The 20,622-nt window shown below is 41.1% G+C and overlaps 1 protein-coding gene across 3 annotated transcripts in view; it reads left to right on the top strand.

Annotated features, from left to right (window-relative positions):
• Positions 1 to 20,348, top strand: part of HHIPL1 (HHIP like 1) — a 35,468-nt gene extending 15,120 nt beyond the window's left edge. For all 3 annotated transcript variants that reach the window (XM_065595663.1, XM_065595662.1, XM_065595664.1), the window contains exons 3-9: positions 2,999 to 3,142; positions 6,985 to 7,313; positions 9,634 to 9,760; positions 10,377 to 10,522; positions 13,429 to 13,510; positions 15,755 to 15,837; positions 19,001 to 20,348. In XM_065595663.1, the coding sequence (XP_065451735.1) occupies positions 2,999 to 3,142; positions 6,985 to 7,313; positions 9,634 to 9,760; positions 10,377 to 10,522; positions 13,429 to 13,510; positions 15,755 to 15,837; positions 19,001 to 19,620 (1,531 nt within the window). In that variant the 3' untranslated portion in view covers positions 19,621 to 20,348. The remainder of the gene's footprint in view (positions 1 to 2,998; positions 3,143 to 6,984; positions 7,314 to 9,633; positions 9,761 to 10,376; positions 10,523 to 13,428; positions 13,511 to 15,754; positions 15,838 to 19,000) is intronic.
• Positions 20,349 to 20,622: the final 274 nt, after the last annotated feature.

Here is a 20,622-nt window from a genome sequence, read left to right on the forward strand (position 1 = left end):
TGTTATGAGCACATTTTGGGCTCATCAACTCAGCACATTTAAAGTTATTAGAAAATAATATTTTAATTCATCACTCTTAAAGCAGAGGCTCTGAAAACCATCTTACTTGCCACTTCATATGCTCATCTATCATACATTTCCTTTCCTTCCCTCCCCACAGTCTCACACACATTAATATGAAAGGGCTTTCTCCTGTGCTATTGCCCTCATAGACAGCCTCTCTATAGCTCTGTTTTGACTGTGTCTGTTTTGACTATTCATCTCTTTTAAAATGTCCTCCTAAAATCTACCTGTTCTCTCTTCTCCGTTCCTTTCAGTATCTTCTTCAGCTACCCTGAAGTGTTGTATAATTCTGCAGCTATAGTATCTGTTGTTATTTATTACTCTTATAGGCACAAAATTCAGAGAAAGGATGGTTCAGGGGTACTAGTTTAGGGCTTGGGAGAGCTCAGGTCCCTGCTCTCCACCGACTTCCTGTGTGACCTTGGACAGATCACTTAGCCGCTCTGTGCCTCAGTTTCCCATCTGTAAAATGGGAATTAATACCACATTTCTATCTCACAGGGTGTTGTGAGCATAATTTAATTAAATATTATGAGGTCCCCAGATACCATGGTAATGGGGGACCCTATAAATACCTTAGCTAGATAGAAATGTGTAATAATTATGCAACATCCTGAGATACATTTGTATGAGACACTATATAAGATAATTCTAATTACTATATATGCCAAACCAAAATATGCACAGTAAATTATGAAATGTGTGAAGTGCATAGAGTATTATTTAAAAAGAATACATTTTGCATGTAATAATCTTATGCATTTTCAAAGTTTGCATTACAGTGAATTGGAGCATCCTATTCTTCTAAAACAAGGCATCCCTGAAGGCAGTGTAAGGTTTTGGTTTCATAAATGTTGATGTTTCATTGCTTAATATACGGAATTAAGGCACAGGCCAAACATATTAACTGCACTATTTTTAAGCATAACTATATTTTTCTTATTAAAAATGTTTTACGGATTCTGAGTTAGCTAATCTGATTCTGCTGTTGCTCTGCACCTACAGTGCAAAGATAATTGAAGTTTTGCATGTAGGACAAAGCAGGACTGATTTATAAAGTTTATAATCTGGGGTAGGACCATAAAATTACAGTTTTATGAGAGCACTGAATATTATTCATTTTAATATCTTTATGCTAGCACGCACAATGTGTTAGGTACTTTCCAAACACTCAAGAATGAGGATCCTTGCTCCAAAGAAGTCACAATCTAGTGACAGACAGAGGCTAGGGGAAGAGGAACGACAGTTTATGTATGTCAGCTTAGTTCCCTTTAGGCAGAATGGCAGAAGTGAGTCTTTAAAAGGAATTTAGATGTGGACAGGAGAAGAGCCTTGAGAAATGAATCAGCGGCCTAAACCTGCAAACGTTTACTTTCATGCTGTGCTGTTGAATGAAGACCCATCAGGCTCTAAGTTTGTAACCTCTTCCATAACTACTACAATGTTCATTACAAAAATAGATTCATGCTGCAACCTGAAAAAAGCAAACCCTGGTCCTGCTGTCCTTACTTTGGCAAGGCTTCCATTGACTTCACTGTGAATATTGTCCAGAGATGGATAGTCAGGCCTGTAACCCTGCGTGGGGTTCCATTAGCATTAAGAGTGAGAATGTATATATTCTGTTTGCCTTCAGGTTTATTTAATAACTCAGTTTGTCTTGCTGCACTGAAAAATCCCTTTGCTTTGGGAGCAGCTGAACAGAAAGCAGGTTTCTATTGCTTACAGTATCCTTCTTCACTTTTACACGTGGGTAGTGTTTTGATCTGCGGTTGAACAGCTACTCCATTCTAGAGGTGATGAAGTTTAGTGGTGGATGAATTGATCCTTACCAGGCTAGTTTATCTGTTTACAGTGCGCTTTAGGATCTTTCAGAAGGAGAGGGAACAACATTAATGCAACATATTGCAATTTGTTGTTATCTGATCAATTATTTTTACAGATATTAGAGACTGTCAACTTGAAATATAGTTTTTTTTAAATAAGAAAGTAAAATACATTTCAAGTGTTACACTTGCCCCGAATCACACTGCCAGAATGTGTATTTTTTAATCATGTTTTCTTATATTGAATTGTTTGCTATACTTAGTGATGCCAAATGCACGAAGTAAACAAGCTGAAAACAGATTTCTTTCCTCAAATTTCTTTCAGTTAACAAAAATGTTAGGTGTTGTTTTGAACAATAATCAGAATACTTGTGTTGACGAAGTGTGAATATGTTAAGGATGTCCCTTTAAAAATCATTTAAGTTTGCGGTTCAGTAATTTACAGATTCCAGGAGCAAGTGAAATATGCATCTGTAACTCTCCTTAATCATTTGTGCCTCAAGCCTTGAGTTTTATTGTTGTTATTATTTAATATTTGTAAAGAAGTAGCTCTGAACGCTCCAGTCAGAATTGTAGCCACATTGTGCCGAGCACTGTGCAAATGCAGAAGTAGACCTCGGTCCTACACCTTATATCTTACAGTCTGATTGGAAACGAGAAGCAACAAACAAAAGGCACGAAGAGGGGGAGGACAGGGGTAACAAAAAAAAAAAATAAGGTCACATGGTTACACAGGTTCCTTACTGTACAATGTGATGGTTCCATATAATTCAAAATGTGAATTTATCTAAAATAATAAAATCAACTGTCTGCCCTGTTGCACCATTTGGGATTCCAGATGACTAGTGCACAATACTATATTGCTCAAAAAATAGTGTGTCTGAAATCAAAAGCTGGCCCACTGTGTGTAGCATGTAAAAGAAACATCTCTGATTTCTCTAGAGCGAGGACAAAGCAAAATTCTATAACCAGGGTCTGGAGGAAGATTTGTGTTTTTCCTGGTCCGCATACAGTTTCATGTCTCAAATGCTGTACTTAGGCTATTGTGCTACTGTGCCTTTTGATTATAACTTACCCAGTATTGATAATGCTTCATTCCTGTTTATGATCAGGATAATTCTGGAGGTAGAAGAGCCAGCTTCCAATCACAATGGAGGAGAGCTACTCTTTGGATATGATGGTTATCTTTACATATTTACTGGGGATGGAGGCATGGCTGGCGATCCTTTTGGGACGTTTGGAAATGCTCAAAACAAGTATGAGCCTCTAAGTCTGTGTGTAACTTTGTGTGTTGGGGGCGGGAAGGGGGGAAGTAAAAGAGATAAGCCATGGGGAGAGGAACTGTATTTTTCTAGGTTTCAAAGTAGCAGCCGTGTTAGTCTGTATCTGCAAAAAGAACAGGAGTCCTTGTGGCACCTTAGAGACTAACAAATTTATTTGAGCATAAGCTTTCATGGGCTACAGCTCACTTCATCGGATGCATATAGTGGAAATTACAGTAGGAAGATATATATATACACACACAGAGAGAACATGAAACAATGGGTGTTACCATACACACTATAAGGAGAAAGAAAACAGGAGTACTTGTGGCACCTTAGAGACTAACAAATTTATTAGAGCATAAGCTTTCGTGGACTACAGCCCACTTCTTCGGATGCATATCACAATACTATAAGGAGAGTGATCAGTGAAGGTGAGCTTTTATCAGCAGGAGAGAAAAAGAACTGTTTGTAGTGGTAATGAAAATGTCCCATTTCCGGCAATTGACAAGGAGATATGAGGAACTGTAGTGGGAGGGGGGAAATGAGCAGGGGTATTCTGTCTGCTACCCAAGATCCATAAACCTGGAAATCCTGGATGCCCCATCATCTCAGGCATTGGCACCCTGACAGCAGGATTGTCTGGCTATGTAGACTCCCTCCTCAGGCCCTACGCTACCAGCACTCCTAGCTGTCTTCGAGACACCACTGACTTCCTGAGGAAACTACAATCCGTTAGTGATCTTCCTGAAAACACCATCCTAGCCACTATGGATGTAGAAGCCCTCTACACCAATATTCCACACAAAGATGGACTACAAGCCGTAAGGAACAGTATCCCCGATAATGTCACGGCAAACCTGGTGGCTGAACTTTGTAACTTTGTCCTCACCCATAACTATTTCACATTTGGGGACAATGTGTACTTTCAAATCAGTGGCACTGCTATGAGTACCTGCATGGCCCCACAGTATGCCAACATTTTTATGGCTGACTTAGAACAACACTTCCTCAGCTCTCGTCCCCTAATGCCCCTACTCTACTTGCGCTACAGTGATGACATCTTCATCATCTGGATCCATGGAAAAGAAGCCCTTGAGGAATTCCATCATGATTTCAACAATTTCCACCCCACCATCAACCTCAGCCTGGACCAGTCCACACAAGAGATCCACTTCCTGGACACTACAGTACTAATAAATGATGGCCACATAAACACTACCCTATACTGGAAACCTACTGACCGCTATACTGACCTACATGCCTCCAGCTTTCATCCAGACCACACCACTCGATCCATTGTCTACACTGCAGCCAAGCTCTACAATATAATCGCATTTGCTCCAACCCCTCAGACAGAGACAAACGCCTACAAGATCTCTATCAAGTGTTCTTACAACTACATTACCCACCAGCTGAAGTGAAAAAACAGATTGACAGAGCCAGAAGAGTACCCAGAAGGCACCTACTACAGGACAGGCCCAACAAAGAAAGTAACAGAATGCCACTACCCATCACCTTCAGCCCCCAACTAAAACCTCTCCAGCGCATCATCAAGGATATACAACCTGTCCTGAAGAACAATCCATCACTCTCACAGATCTTGAGAGACAGGCCAGTCCTTGCTTACAGACAGCCCCCAAATCTGAAGCAAATACTCACCAGCAATCACACACCACACAACAAAAACACTAACCCAGGAACCTATCCTTGCAACAAAGCCCGTTGCCAACTCTGCCCACATATCTATTCAGGGGATATCATCATAGGACCTAATCACATCAGCCACACTATCAGAGGCTCGTTCACCTGCACATCTACCAATGTGATATATGCCATCATGTGCCAGCAATGCCCCTTTGCCATGTACATTGGCCAAACCGGACAGTCTCTACGCAAAAGAATAAATGGACACAAATCAGACGTCAAGAATTATAACATTCAAAAACCAGTTGCAGAACACTTCAGTCTCCCTGGCCAATTGATTACAGACCTAAAAGTCGCAATATTACAACAAAAAAACTTCAAAAACAGACTCCAACGAGAGACTGCTGAATTGGAATTAATTTGCAAATTGGACACCATTAAATTAGGCTTGAATAAAGACGGAGTGGGTGGGCCATTACACAAAGTAAAACTATTTCCCCATGCTTATTCCCCCTCCCCCCCTACAGTTCCTCATATCTCCTTGTCAATTGCCGGAAATGGGCCATTTTCATTACCACTACAAACAGTTCTTTTTCTCTCCTGTTGATAAAAGCTCACCTTCACTGATCACTCTCCTTATAGTGTGTATGGTAACACCCATTGTTTCATGTTCTCTGTGTGTGTGTGTATATATATATATATATTCCTACTGTATTTTCCATTACATGCATCCGATGAAGTGGACTGTAGCCCACGAAAGCTTATGCGCAAATAAATTTGTTAGTTTCTAAGGTGCCACAAGTACTCCTGGTTTTTTTGTATTTTTCTAGTTATGTTTATTGTTTCCTTAAATATCTAATTCCAGTTTCCTCAACAGACATTAAAGCAGTATTCTTGTCTTTTGAAGGTAAAAATTACAGGAATTATAGAAAATGCCTTTGGTTTTAATTTCATGCTATAATGCAATAAAACCTAGATATGTTGACTCCAAGTCCTGTGGCTTATCCATTAGACCATGTTTCCATTAAACCAAAATGTCTTCATTTAAAAATAAATAATTCAGAAGGGAGCTCTTCCCTAATATAGATTATGCAATTTTGCAATGCTGAACAAACACCCACAATACTTACATTTGGAAATTAGCTGCTGACTATGTTCTGCATTTCATTTTCGTTACACTTTCAGTATGTAGCATAGTTGCCATAATGAACCAAGTGCTATCATAAATCTTGTTACTATATAGGAAGCTTTGTTACTGCAACCCTTTCTTTGCATATTAAGTATTGTTATTATGCTAATTTACATTACAACAGTAACGAATGTGTTTTTTAAAGAGCTATTAAAATCTGAAACACAAACCCAATTTTTAGCCACAATATACTGAACTGAGGCCAGTTTTCTAGGATCTAGATGGGGACTATAGAACTTTTCACTTCCAAGACACCAGTTTTAATCTGCCACGTTGGTAGTCCCAAAAAGTCATTACTATATGAAGGCTGTTCAGTGGCCCATGCAAAATGAGATAGATGGTCTTGGTCCAGTTGCTTAAGTACAAATATCCAGATAACAAAAAGTTCTACCACAACTGAAACCCTTGTTGGCAGCAAAGAGGCCAATGTCTGATTGGGCAAGGAAACTGCCCTCACCCTGGGAGGTGATCCAATTAATCTTCACTGCTGGATCGTGGCGAGGAAGCTTGCACTGCTGCCGCCACCTATTCTGGGGATAAATAGAGGGCTTCCGTCCATCTGGCATTTTTCATGAGCAATAAATTCACTTAGGCTGCAGTCCTGCAAATGCTAACCTGACAATTTAACTTTTCTCCCATAGCAGTCACACTGAGGTCTATAGATCTCCTCAGATGCTTAAAGTGAAATGTGTGAATGTTTGCAGAATCAAGGCCTTAATTTTTTATTTAAATCAGTTTTTCTTTTGTATGTAAGACTAAATCCTGCCCTCATTAAAGCCCTTGGCAAAGTTCTAGCTTACTTTAAACTGCGTAGATTGGCTCCCATAAACTTCAACTACATTAATTTTTGATGCACTGAAAAACTTGTTTTCTGAAATAGAAATTATGAAATCTTAGACTGCATTTTAAAAAAACAACTTATCTTTGGTTAAGAATATGTGTTTAAGAGAGTGCTGTCTTTTCCCCTCTCTTTCTCTCTCTCTCTCTCGCACAAATACAGATCAACATTGCTAGGCAAGGTGTTACGGATCAATGTGGATAATAATGACCGTGGGCCTCTTTATAGAATCCCTCCAGACAACCCTTTTGTTAGTGACCCAAAAGCTCGACCTGAAGTCTATGCATACGGGGTGAGAAATATGTGGCGCTGCTCTTTCGATAGGGGCGAACCCTACACAAAGGAAGGGAAAGGGCGACTTTTCTGCGGAGATGTAGGACAGAATAAATTTGAAGAAGTTGACATTATAGAGAAAGGAAAAAATTATGGCTGGAGAGCAAGGGAAGGATTCAGCTGTTATGATAAGAAACTTTGCACCAATTCCTCACTAGGTAATTATACACTCTAAATAAATGATCTTGAGATTGGGTGGTGCCTGCACTTCCATTATTGACTTCTGCTTCACAGGTTGATTGTGCAGTTGCAAGCATGTATTTTTGGGTTTAAACTTGGCATATACAGCCTCATCCTGGGAGCAAGCTGACTTGAGAAGTTACATTAAAAACGTTTGCCATTTCTGAGTTACGAGAAAAATGAACTGAACTTTAATGCCCTGGCTATTCCACTTCTTAGCCAAATGTGCTGCTAATTATACCAAACCGTCCCAAATTTTCATGGTGGTTCTGTGATTTGGACAAATATGCACGAGGGACAATTTTCATTTTTGCTACATAAGCAACACTTATATGCAATTCTGTGGAAGTCAGAGCTATTTGCTTTATCCAACACCTTGCCCCTGAGATATTAACATTTTACTTATTTATCTCCATAACTTATAAATGGTTTAGCTTCATAAAGAGAGATTCTTCAAGCTATTATTCCCCTACATGGATTGGTCACTCTGCCAGCTTTTAAAAGGCTACTGTATGCAGTGTGGTGATTTATTTTTTTTAATCCCAAAAGGAAAACACTCTTAACTTTTTATTTTTAACACTTGGGCTCAGTACACATGCTGTCTGCTACAGTTTGGTCAACATAGTAAATCTCAGGGCACGCCATGTCATAAATGTGTCTGGATTTTGGGCCACAGCTTCAGTGGGAGTAAATTGGCATAGCTTCACTGCAGCCAATGGAGTGACACCACTTTACACCAGCCAAGCATCTGGCCCATTGTGTTTTCATGTTGTTCAACACCCTACTTTTTTCTTTTTGCCATATAAATATCATCTTCCTATTAATTTAAATATAAGGAAATTGGTACATGGGAAAGGACGTTAAGAGCTATAAAATGTGGGTTAATGGGTTGGAAGGCACGTGGCACATTTTAAGTCTGAATTCTCTTCCTTCTGCCACTGAAAAAATAGCCTTTTAAGTGTCCTTTTTAATGCCTTTCTGTGTGTCAGTTACTTAAGCTACTTTAATGGGAACCTCCTTATCAGTGACCCGGTGGGTTCAGAACAGTTTCTGATGCTTTCATAGATTCTTTAAAATAAAAAAAATTGAGTTGTCAGAAGTAACTACTTTAGATGGATATATAAAAATGATACAGCATAGCTTCCCATCTGCCCTGACCCTTACAATACATGAATGCACCATATAGTTAAGGGGAGTGGGAAGGGCTTGGCAGCTCTCAGGATCCGGTCCAGTGTTATGTTGTGTAAACTGCTTTCTTTATGGAAACAGCTCATTAATTTTCTTGTCCTCAACAAGGGATTTCCCATCTGGCCTTCCTCATCTTCCCAAGGCAGAGAGTTACATTTGTTGACAGAAGAGGGCTGCCTAGGATTCCCTTCAGATCTCATCAGTGCCCATTCTAGCTCAGCTACAGCGGTCGCTCCAGAGAGATGAGGCTCTAGAGCAGCGGGTTGAGTGTCAAGCTGCCATTCAAGGCTCTCCCAGAGCCAGTCGCGGGAGTACTCGCTGAGAGACTGCAGGAGAGTGCTGAGCCCTTTGGATTCCCAGCAAATAAGTGTGGGGAAAACAGGATGGGGAGAGAAATGCATTTCCCTTCTCCAATTTCCTAGCTGCTGTGAGGGAGAAGAGGGATAAAGAGGAGAAATGCATGACCTCTTGCCCCCATATACATGTGCCCTCTGTCCCTATATTCAGGGGAGAGGGAGGAAACTTTTAAGATGGAGCCCTAGAGAGCCACAAAATGACTCTCTGCCCTGGCGATGTTTTGTGGTGATTTCATGAAGATTTTGCATCAAATATGGCAACACCGTCAGGATGTCTCACCGCAATTATTTTGTGGCTCTTCAAGGTTAAGTTCCTCTGCTTCAGAGTGACATGAGAGTTTCCCTCTGACAGGGTTGTGAATATGCCGTTTCTTTCATGCTTGCAGCCCTGTTCTAGAGGGGAGAGACCAGGCTCAGAGATACAGCTAGGCATCTTCCATGACAGCATGGAGCTAATCACAGAGCCCTTAGGTCCACCGCTAAGTGTACAAAATAATTTAAGTACTGGGTCAGTTTCTTAGTAAGGAGCCCCTAGTTATCACAGCCATTTGGGAGAAGAGACCCAAAAGGCCAAAGTGTAATAAAAATAAATTTGACTCCATTCAGTAGTTGATTTAGCACGGAACAAGAAGCTGGATGGGAACTTGATAGTACACATCCCTGTCTAGTAACAATCTACCATTTTATTGATAGAAAAGCTATTCTGTATCCTACTTAAAACAAGGCAAGACACAATATCTTCTCCCCTATACAGATGATGTGCTTCCAATTTATGCTTATCCACACAAAATGGGGAAATCTGTTACAGGAGGCTATGTCTATCGGGGTTGTGAGTCTCCAAACCTGAATGGGCTGTACATATTTGGTGATTTTATGAATGGGTAAGTCCAGTTGCTCAGCAAGCATTACCCACAGCTGAAATCCTCCATTTTGCTCCAAACGTCTGCAAATGCCTCGCTGACTTACTGCTCTTTAGTTGGTTTATTCTGAGTGCAATCCCGTATTGCATATTACAAATGATTCACGTAACATGTTTTCCTGTAATCATTATTCCATGTTGTTGTGAAGGTATGTGATTATCACAACAGCAGTAGATGTTGCTGATTCACTTGGTGTCAGTACATGTGAACGGATGTGGCTTTGACATTGTTTTAAAACCATAAAAGGAGAGTAAATGACCATTCTGTATTTTGGCGCATCTTTAATGCATTGTACTGTCCAGCCACAGGAGGTATTTCCAGTCATAGGAAGTGCCTAACTCCCATTGAAATTAATGGGAGTTAGGCACCTAAATACCCGTGAGAGTCTGTACCCATGTATCTTAATGCTTCTGGTCCTATTAAATGTTCATCCCCTTTCATTTCTATTGAATCTAATGTGAGTGGAGAGCAGACATCCATCATAGGATTGGGCACTCTTTTAATTATCCCATTTGGTACTATTAGATCAAAAGTATCTGTCCCAGTTGCCTGATGCAAATTATTTTTTGTCTCACAGACGTTTAATGTCATTGAAAGAGAAGCGTTCTACTGGAGAATGGCAGTACACTGAAATTTGCATGGGAACAGGACAAACTTGCGTGTTCCCTGGGCTTATCAATAATTATTATCAGTACATCATCTCTTTTGCTGAAGATGAGGCAGGTAATCATATAGTATTACACTGAACAGTGCGATTGTATTTTATCTTGGAATGAGAATACCTTTTTAGGTTAAGAACACGCATTCTGGAGGGTAGCTCAGGTAAGATCCAGAGTGTGCCCAAACATTGAAAAAATGGACTTCCAAGTTCTCGCAGCTACCAAAAACAAAAACAAAAAAGCAATTGTCATGCGTTTCAGACAGTGTACTATTCCTTAAATGGCCAGTGTATCATGCAATGATGAGCCCATCAGCAGTTTTGGGAGAGGGTTGCTTGCCTATTAATGTATTTATTTTTACTGTAGGTCCATTTGCATTACCATCTGCCCCATTGTCATTTGGAGGGGAGCAAATGCCTGGGGACAAATACATTAAAACATCACCTAGAGGGAACCTTAATCTCCAATTTGAAAAAGCCATAGGAAATGTATGGGAGTACATCTACACTGCAGTAAAAGAACCACAGCATGGTTTGGGGCTGACTCAGACTCATGATGCGTGGGCAGCAGGGCTAAAAAGTGCAGTGTAGATGTTTGGGCTCAGGCTGGAGCCTGGGCTCTGAAATCCCATGAGGGAGAAAGTTCTCAGAGCCTGGGCTAAAGACCAAGCCTAAATGTCTACAATGCTGTTTTTAGCCCCACAGCCCAAGCCCTGCAAGCTCGAATCAATTAACCCAGGCTCTGAGATTCAGTGCCAAGGTTTTTTTTTTTAATTGCAGTGTAGATGCAACTGGGTGTCCACCAGGTTGATGGTAAAAATGGAAGGAGTCTGGTATTTGATACAACACGTTTATGCTTTTGGCTCATTTAGGGATCTGGACTGGACACTATAAATGGCTGACAGAAAATTAGACACAATGAGCGGTGAGAGTGAAACCTGCTCATACCGGCCTTGAATATTGTAAATCTCCTTTCGGAGTGAAACAGAATGGAAGTTGTACACTGTTTTAATATCTTGCAATGTGTGAATTGCAAACAATGTATCTTTGCTTTTAGGTTCATACTCTGGCAAAACTTCCATTGGAGTCAATGAGAGTTTTGCTCAGGTAGCAGGTCTCGCTTTTAAATGATTTTATTTGTGGAAAGGCTTCAGGATAAGCTACTGGCTTTGTATGTTACAAGAGTGATTTCTTATTATATGAAACGGGGGCAGAAGAGGATCTGAAGGGGAAACTTGACATTGGTCAACTGTTAGTACATTCATATTGTTAATTATGTGGGACTGAAGTAAGGATAAGCACACTGTACAATTCATAGCAGTAGACGAATTAGAGTCACTCCACAAATGTTTAGCATGGTTGCTAAGCAGCAGCATGCACTACATTGAAATTTAGGAGTTTGTGCTCTTAGCCATTGTAATGTAAGTCTTGTTGGCTTCTGATCACAATGACTCCTGCCACAATCCCTGAGGTATGTTTTTATAACTCTTTGTTGTTCCTGGACAGTTGAGTAGACAATGTTTGGTATTAATGCAGGCTGGATGCAATTGAAAACTGAATGTACAATTTTTCCCCTTTTTTTATATTTAAAAATAAAACCCTTTATTGACATAATTAGCCTATTCCCTCCCTAGGCTTCAGAGCCAGCACTCCAACCCAAACCACAACATCTACACTGCTGTTTTTAGCACCACCGCGCAAACCCAAGACTGTAGGTTTTTTAAAACACAGTGGGGACGTACCCAGTGGAGTGCAAAGTGGATATAAAATACCACCATTCTGTAGCTTTTTACACTTACATTGCACCGGAATAAGTGACTGTACAAGGTGCAATGGAGTATCAGGTTTGTAATCTGTTAACAGGTTTAGTTCTTCCTATGTATTCATTTCAGTATAATGGAAAGAAAAGGTATCACTAAATTAATATTTTCCTCTACTGAGTTCAGGGTATAATCTTCTCTTGGGCCCTTTGCTGTCCGGAGATGTTTGTTTATGACTTTATCAGTCAGTTATTTGAGTGGGCCTTCCCTTACTAAAATGCTTGTTTTCAGGATTACTACTTTGACGAGTGGGAAACACGCTCCTGTGCAATGGCAAACCACAATTTTTTTTGGTGTACTTGTGGCATTTTCATAAAATTGAAGGAAGGTCCCAAATCAGCTCTCTGGTGCTAGTGTATGGGTGGGTATGTTCTGCATGCATAAAAGTCAGGTTATGTGCTTGGTCCTGTGCACAGTTAACCTCATTAGTAGGGCAGTGACTATTTTCAGGTTAAATGTCTGGAAAAATTATTGATGAGTCATGGCAAAATTTGATTAAAATCCAGGAGCAAATCTTGAGGTTCCCTATGCAGTTGGGATTATACCCAAGCAAAATCAGAGTAAAGACCTCAGGATTTTGCACACAAGGTTTCTCCTGGATTCCCACCCACACCCATGATTTCTTTAATTTCAACTCTCCTGCTGCTGCTTCCCCTTCTCCTCTTCACTGCATGCATAGGAGGTGCTTTAGGGGGTCGGGCAGGTCAAGGCTTCTCCCAACCAGCAGGTCTGTGCCTGTTTCTCTCTACCCTTCTCTCTGCACTTTGGAGATGGGTAACCCAGAGAATATCCTCAGCAGCAGGCCTGAAGCCAGTCACTGTGAGGCAGGGGTGAGGAACCCAAAGTGTAGCCCTTCCAGCAGGCAGGCTGGTGAATGAAGTGTGTGTGAAGGAAATCAGTGAGTTTTGACATAAAATTCTCTCTGTCAGGAAGAGCTGTATGAATAATCTGTAACTAATTTATTTGATCAAATTTGTCCTCATAAAAATCTATTTTCTCCAATTATTTTAATATTTTCACAGAATAATTCTTGGTACGTAGCCCATTCTCTGTCTGTTTGTTGTATTTTATATTCAGTTTTTTCGATTGGATGCATAGGTTTCATGACAGGTTTCTCTTCCCAGACAGTAATTCTTACTTGTTTTTCTAAGGAGAACTTTACTTCATGTCTACTGGAGTACCAAGTGCCACTGCTCCCAATGGAGTAGTTTACAAAATAGTAGACACCTCACGGTAAGAAATGCTCTTGTTACAAAATCTACATTTTGGTTCAGTGGACCTGGGTTCAAATGTGATTGATGGTTATGGCTAAAATAAATTGCTCTTGTTTCACCTTGGTCCCTTGTTAAAGAGTAAACCAGTGTAAACAGGGACTGGCTTCATATTAGAGAGTTGTGAGCTTCCTAGTGGTTGCTCGGGGTTTCCACAGAGTTGAAGTCTGTATTGGTGGGTGATCCATGGATTTGCTTTGAAGGGGGTTGTATACCTTACCTGGGTGTGAGGGTTATTCAGTGTCAGCTTGAAAAGCAGGCAACTGGTTTTGTGGGACTCAAGTCTCTCAGAGGCTGCTGTATTAGGGGACAATGGAGCCTCATGACTTCTGCCCAAACTGATGCTGCCTTTGTCAAGGTGGTTGATACGTTCCCGACAGGCCCATCTACTCCCTGTTCCCTCCTGCACAAAGCCCACCTCCACAGAGCGCCTTCTGCAGCTGGCCGACACCTTCTGCAGGGGAGGTGCGAGATCCATGTCCACAGAGGGGCCTCTCTATGTGAATTAAAGGGCGCAGCCCAGCCTGATATTAGCACCACCACTTTCTATAACTAAAACAGAAAAAATAAAATAAAAACTGAATTTACTTTTTGCCATTTATGCTTTTGGTGTAATGGTGGAACTAGCTTGGACAGTGGCATGAAGACTAGGGCTTCACTTTCGGGATCTTATGTTATTGCACGAAGTTGTTGTATCTGGGACGTTAACAATGTAGGAGAATCTTCGGGAGGATTTATACATTTTAATTTACTTAAAACATGACTATTAAAGGACCAAATAATGCCTTCAGATAAATGTGCCCTGTAGGCTTTTTAAGACGTGTGTTTATTTAAAATAAACTAAATTTGGGCATCAGCTCTCTGAGCATCTTTTTCAAGTCTGCCTGGGAAAACTCCATATTTCCAGAGAATATCTCTCTACTTTCTGATTGTATATTGGTAGTTTCTGAATTCCAGAACTTCACCCTTCTCTTTTTTTTTTCTCTGACTCCTTTGCAGACTAGTACTTTTTAGATCGTATTATTGCCCATCAACTGAAACAATTTAGAATATTTCCTGCATGCCACAGAATGTATTAAAAAGATGCTTGCCGTTTCCATGGTACAAACCAGCATCTTAAAACCATAGACATCACTTTTTAAAATACAAAGTACAGTGTTTATTAGTATCAAACCACATAGAAACATTTAAAATTTTGAAAAACAGAACTCAACAGGCAATCTATAAGTTATAAATGAAGGTCTCCTTAGTAGTACTCATTATAGAGCATAACAGTGGGAAAATAAAGATTTATATACGGGCTTACAAAAGTATCGTATCCACAAGTCAATAAGTGAGAGAGCTATTCTTCATGTCTGGCTACTACAGTCTTCTTTCCAGACACAGCAGATGCAAACGACTCTAATTATATAGGGATTATTTGCTGCATGTGTGCATGCAAATAGTCAGACTGCATTATCCAACTGTTGCACTGCTTTGAAAATCCTCAGAAGCCCTGAAAATAACAAACCAAATATCAGAGGAAAAAGTGGCTATGTACTGGGTGTAACTTCTCAAAAGTGAGGGACGCTGCCACGGCAAACAAGCTTGAGTCAAATGAATGTAGCATTTTAGGAGAGTGTTTCTTTAAAAGGGACTCTGAATGTAAAAATCTAATTTGAAGTGAATTGCATCTATGATGCCGTTTAAACTGTTAACTTGCTGTCAGTGACAAATTCCAGATACCTTTTATTTTCCATTTTCTATTGTGTGAATTGTGGTCCAAAGTGAAGTGTATTTTTGTTTTAAATATATAAATGATTGCATGCCATCTTGTTTCTATGGAGATGGCTTGGAAACTTGCATGTGAACATGACATTCATTTCAGCTATCTAACAAACATTGTGTAGCTTTATGCTTTTTTCTGTTCAATTTGATTCATATCTTTCTGTATTGCTTGAACCCATCAATGATTTGTACTTTGATGGATCCAGTAATGATAAAGAAAATGCTATCAAACTATTGCACATGCTTGTGAATATTTGAGCTCTCTGTTATACAGAGTGAATAGGATTTTGTGAGGTGGGATGTAAGAGTTTATTTGGGTCATTTAAATAGACTTTTTTCCACAAGTGTGAAATTCATTGAAAAGCAATGGAAACAAAGAATGCTGCTGATACCATTGGAAAGCAATTCATCCTGTATTGTCTGTGTTTCTCTTTCACAGGAGAGCACCCCCAGGAAAATGCCGGGTTGAGCCTTTGTCAGTGAAAGTGAAAAGCAGGCTCATAAAGTTTGTGCCAAAGGAGAGTGAGTATTGTTGTTGCTCCTTATTTTTAATCCATAAATATAAACTCAAAACCGGCATTATCTTTTTGGATGTGCAAACCATCCAGAGCCTCGGCCCCAGTCTATCCTTAAAATTAATTTCTACCTACTCCTTTTTAATATAAGGAGCGAAGGATAGTTGGGGCACTAGCCTAGGACTTAGGAGAGACTGGTTCAATTCCTTGCTGCGCTACAGACTTCCTGTGTAACGTTGGGCAAGTCACTGAAGGCAGGTCTACACTTAAAACGCCGCAGCACTTCAGTGAAGACACTACCTATGCTGATGGGAGAGCTTCTTCTGTCGGCATAGCTAATCCACCTCTGTGAGAGGTAGTAGCTGTGTCGACGGGAGAAGCGCTGGAGTATTGTGTCCAGTTCTGGGCACCACATTTCAAGAAAGATGTGGAGAAATTGGAGAGGGTACAGAGAAGAGCAACAAGAATGATTAAAGGTCTTGAGAACATGACCTATGAAGGAAGGCTGAAATAATTGGGTTTGTTTAGTTTGGAAAAGAGAAGACTGAGAGGGGACATGATAGCAGTTTTCAGGTATCTAAAAGGGTGTCATAAGGAGGAGGAAGAAAACTTGTTCACCTTAGCCTCTAAGGATAGAACAAGAAGCAATGGGCTTAAACTGCAGCAAGGGAGGTTTAGGTTGGACATTAGGACAAAGTTCCTAACTGTCAGGGTGATTAAACACTGGAATAAACTGCCTAGGGAGGTAGTGGGATCTCCATCTCTGGAGATATTTAAGAGTAGATTAGATAAATGTCTATCAGGGATGGTCTAGACAGTATTTGGTCCTGCCATGAGGGCAGGGGACTGGACTCGATGACCTCTCGAGGTCCCTTCCAGCCTTAGAATCTATGAATCTATGACACTGTGCTGTCTACACTGGGAGTTAGGTTGATATAACGGCATCACTTGGGATGTGGATTTTTCACACCCTTGAGCAATGTAGTTATACCAATTTAAGTTTGTGGTATAGACCTCACCTTAGTCTTTCTGTGCCTCAGTTCCGCGTCTGTAAAATGGGAATAGCAGCACTCCGCTTCCTCACAGTGTTGTGAGGATAAATACATTCAAGATTGTGAGGCACTCTGATACTGTGGTGGTGGTAGGCCATAGAAGTACCTAGGATAGACATACTAAACATTCAGCTTAGACTGTCCCTCCTTACATGACTTTTTCCTATTCCCTCCCATCTTCCCTTTCTGTGGTAGATAGCGATATGGCTGTCTCATTAAGAGCAGCGTGGATTCCCTGTGCCAGGGCTTAAATTCAGCCGGAGCCGTTCAGAGCGGAGCTCGGGTAAATATTCCGGTAGGGCAGAAGCCCTGAGCCCCGCCTCCTCCTGTGGCTGCGGGGCAGAAGCCCTCAGGTTCTGGGAAATTGTGAGAATTTAAACCCTGCCTGTTGCCATCTCTGCCCTGGAATCTTGAATTCTACAGTGCTTTCCACTAGGAAAACAGTGGATTTTGGAGTACCTCAGAATAGGCAGAAGCACTCCAGGGGGTGAAAAATCTTGTTATTAGAGGACTGGAAAGTAGCTCATTGGGAGAGAATGGATCTGAGCCATTGTTACTTAGAGGATGGGAAAGGATGAGGAAAATGCTCTCAAAAGATTCAGTTCAGTCAGATAGTCAGCTGAACTTCTGGCTTACGCAAACCTTCCAGTCCCTACTGATTGCCTGTTACTAAATGTAGTATTGCATAATGATAGAGTTTATCAATTAGTGAGCTCCAGAATTGCTGAGTACATTGCGAGATCAGGCCCTAAAGCCAACAATGTGTAAGTTTCCAGAGTGTAATAATCTCTTCTCTGTATTGTCAGTTTCCCCAATTTCTTTCTGTCTTCAAAAACTGAGCTTTCAGAATAGGGAATGCTTTTCATGCTACAAACAGGACCCCCCTGCCAACACATGGGATTCTGGGAGGATGTTCCAAAAATTGAGTCCCTCCAAATCTTGGCCAGTCGAGAATGTGGGTTATTAAGGAGAGGGTGGTGTTTGACACTTTTTCCCTTCTGTATATTAAAAAGTATAATGAGTGAGGTTGGAGCGGAAGTCCGTAGGCTAAACAGCAGAATTTTGACATCTTTGCAAATATGCATAACATTGTGAGAGCTAATTGGTTGATTTATTATTCTGAATAAAGCAACTATCCCTTTGACTAGCCTATATTTATTTTTAACTTAAAAATAGAATGAATAAGCAAGTCCAGTAATTCCAGGAAGCTGCAACAGTAAAATATGTCCAGCCCTTTGCAGTTCAAGGCTGTTTTAAAAAAACTCACTGTTTTATGTGTTGTCCTGGCAACTCGGCTCTTTTTGCACATTCCAGTTACCAGAGAGAATTGATTGTGAATGTTTGTGATTCCAGCCACACTGAAGTATCTGGCACAGTGGGGAGGCTGGAGCTCTCACAATCTGGTAATGATCCAGTCATTAGTAATGAAGAGGACAGCAAAAGTAGAAGCATGTCTTTTTAAAAATGCTTTCTGCAGGGACAAGAGGTACAGGGAGAGAATTCTGTTTCTTGCCAGAAGTTTTCAGCAAATCTGACTCTTGATGTGTCCACGCATTAAAGTTCTGTCAGTAAACTGTGCATGGAAATTTGGTAATGTTTCCTTTTTTGTCCTATTTATTGGCATTGAACAGTGCAGTCATCTCCAGCAGCCAGACATTCTTAAAAGCACTGGAAACTTTTAGCTGATGCAATGTTGGTTTAACTACTCAACAAAATCAAGAAAGCAAACTCCATTAGGCCTTGGCAACGCTCGCGGATTCACAACGCTGCCACGTGTAGTCGCGCCGCCAGCACTGTGAGAGCTCTCTCGCAGTGCTGCAAGTACTCCACCTCTCCGAGGGGAATAGCTTGCAGCGCTGCGAGAGAGCGTACAGCACTGCAGGCGCTGATTACACTGGCACTTTACAGCGCTGCACTCGGTGCGCTTGGGGGTGTGTGTGTTTTTTCACACCCCTGAGCGCAGCAAGTGCTGCGCTGTGAATTGCCAGTGTAGCCAAGGCCTTAGAGAAGTTAAATACAGTGGAGCTATAAGTTAGCACTGTTTTTATGTAGTCATTTTAAACTATTATATTAGCTTTATAAACTCATTATTGTTACCTCTGTTTTTCCCCCAATAAGAACTGATTGTGAAAACACCAACCCAACGGCCTAGATTAAGGACCACCACCAAAGCCCCAAGGAGGGGTAGACCAACTTCCGAAACACCCCGTGCCACTACTCCAGACTGGGTGGAACAAATCTTGACCCTTCTAAGGAATCAAAATAGAGTGCAGGTGACCTCCAGGACACCAACAACCAAACCCCCGAAGTCCAGGAAAGGGGGGAAGAGTGGGGAAAGGAGAGGGCAGAGAAGGAAAAACAAACCTCCCAGCACTCTGTCTCCCCCACAGCTCCTGAGTGGTGCAGTGCGACTGATGAACAGGCAAGCACGAGGAAGGGACCGGGGAAGGGTGGAGATTTACATCAGTGGAGAGTGGGGCACTGTATGTGACGACTTCTGGAACTCCAAAGCGGCAGCTGTGGTGTGTCGCCAGTTAGGGTTCCCTTATGTTGTCAAGGCAACCAAGAGAGCGGAGTTTGGGGAAGGACATTCGCTTCGGATTCTTCTTGATGATGTTGAGTGCACGGGGCAGGAGAAGAACCTGCTGGAATGCACACACGCAGACGTTGGCAAAAACAACTGCTCCCACAAAGAAGATGCAGGAGTGATATGTAGCCATGAAGAGGTTATAAACTGAAAACTAATAACAGTACATTGGGAGGAATGGGAGGGTAGAACTGGACTAAACTCATCTTTCTTTTCCCCCCCTTTTAAACAGTGGATGTATTGAATACAGTATATTTAGCCCTGAGGATGCTATATCTGATTTAAGTAATCTTGCAGTCTTGTCCCCATACATTCTATAATGTGTGTGCTGAGAGGAGAGAATGTACAGAACATAATCGCTTGAGCATGTGTGTGAACGGGGATCAGGGTTTTCTTTTTTACAGGTAGAAACAGAAACATCCTCATGTTAGCGATTATGAAATAGAAAGATGCCCTCCTTTGTCATCTCAGATGCAACTATAGCACAGCGTTCCCCCAGCCAGGTCTGGCAGCATTCTGCTGAAAAACATTCCCAAATGGCAGTGTTTTAAAGTTTTGTTTATCCAAACCTTCACATTGCCTGCTTAACTGTTCTGGCACCTGTACAAAAAAATGAACATTGATCTTTGAGCATCTACGAGTCTGTGTGTTTTGTTGTGGAACATGGAGATAACTTAGTGTTGAATCTCCATGCTCTGGCTTAAAAAGGAAAATGAAGACAGGGGACTGATTCTCCTCTCTAGCTGTTTTTATGCTGGTGTAAATGTATTGACTAAAGTGGGAATTACACCTGTTTACATGAGGAAGGAATCCTACCCAGAGTCACTGTAGTGCCTGGAAGAATTATGTATTAAATTCTACAAATTGATTGAAATTTCAGAGAGTCTTGTCTCATCTCACTTGCACCAGAGTAACCTCATTGACTTCACTGGAGTTACTCCGATTTACACCAGTGTAAGCAAAAGGCAAATCCAGCCCATTGTACATATGGTGGCTCTAATCCAGTTTAACTGCAGTTATGGAGACACTTCAGTCCTGATTGTACCCTGCCTTGAGCCTTGTGTAGCCACATACCTCTGTGCAAAACAGGTGCAAAATGCTACCAAATCAGAAATGTAGCATTTTACACCCATTTTCCACAAGTGTAAATGAC

The sequence above is a fragment of the Chrysemys picta genome, chromosome 4, assembly GCF_011386835.1.
Source record: "Chrysemys picta bellii isolate R12L10 chromosome 4, ASM1138683v2, whole genome shotgun sequence".
Lineage (NCBI taxonomy): Eukaryota > Metazoa > Chordata > Testudines > Emydidae > Chrysemys > Chrysemys picta.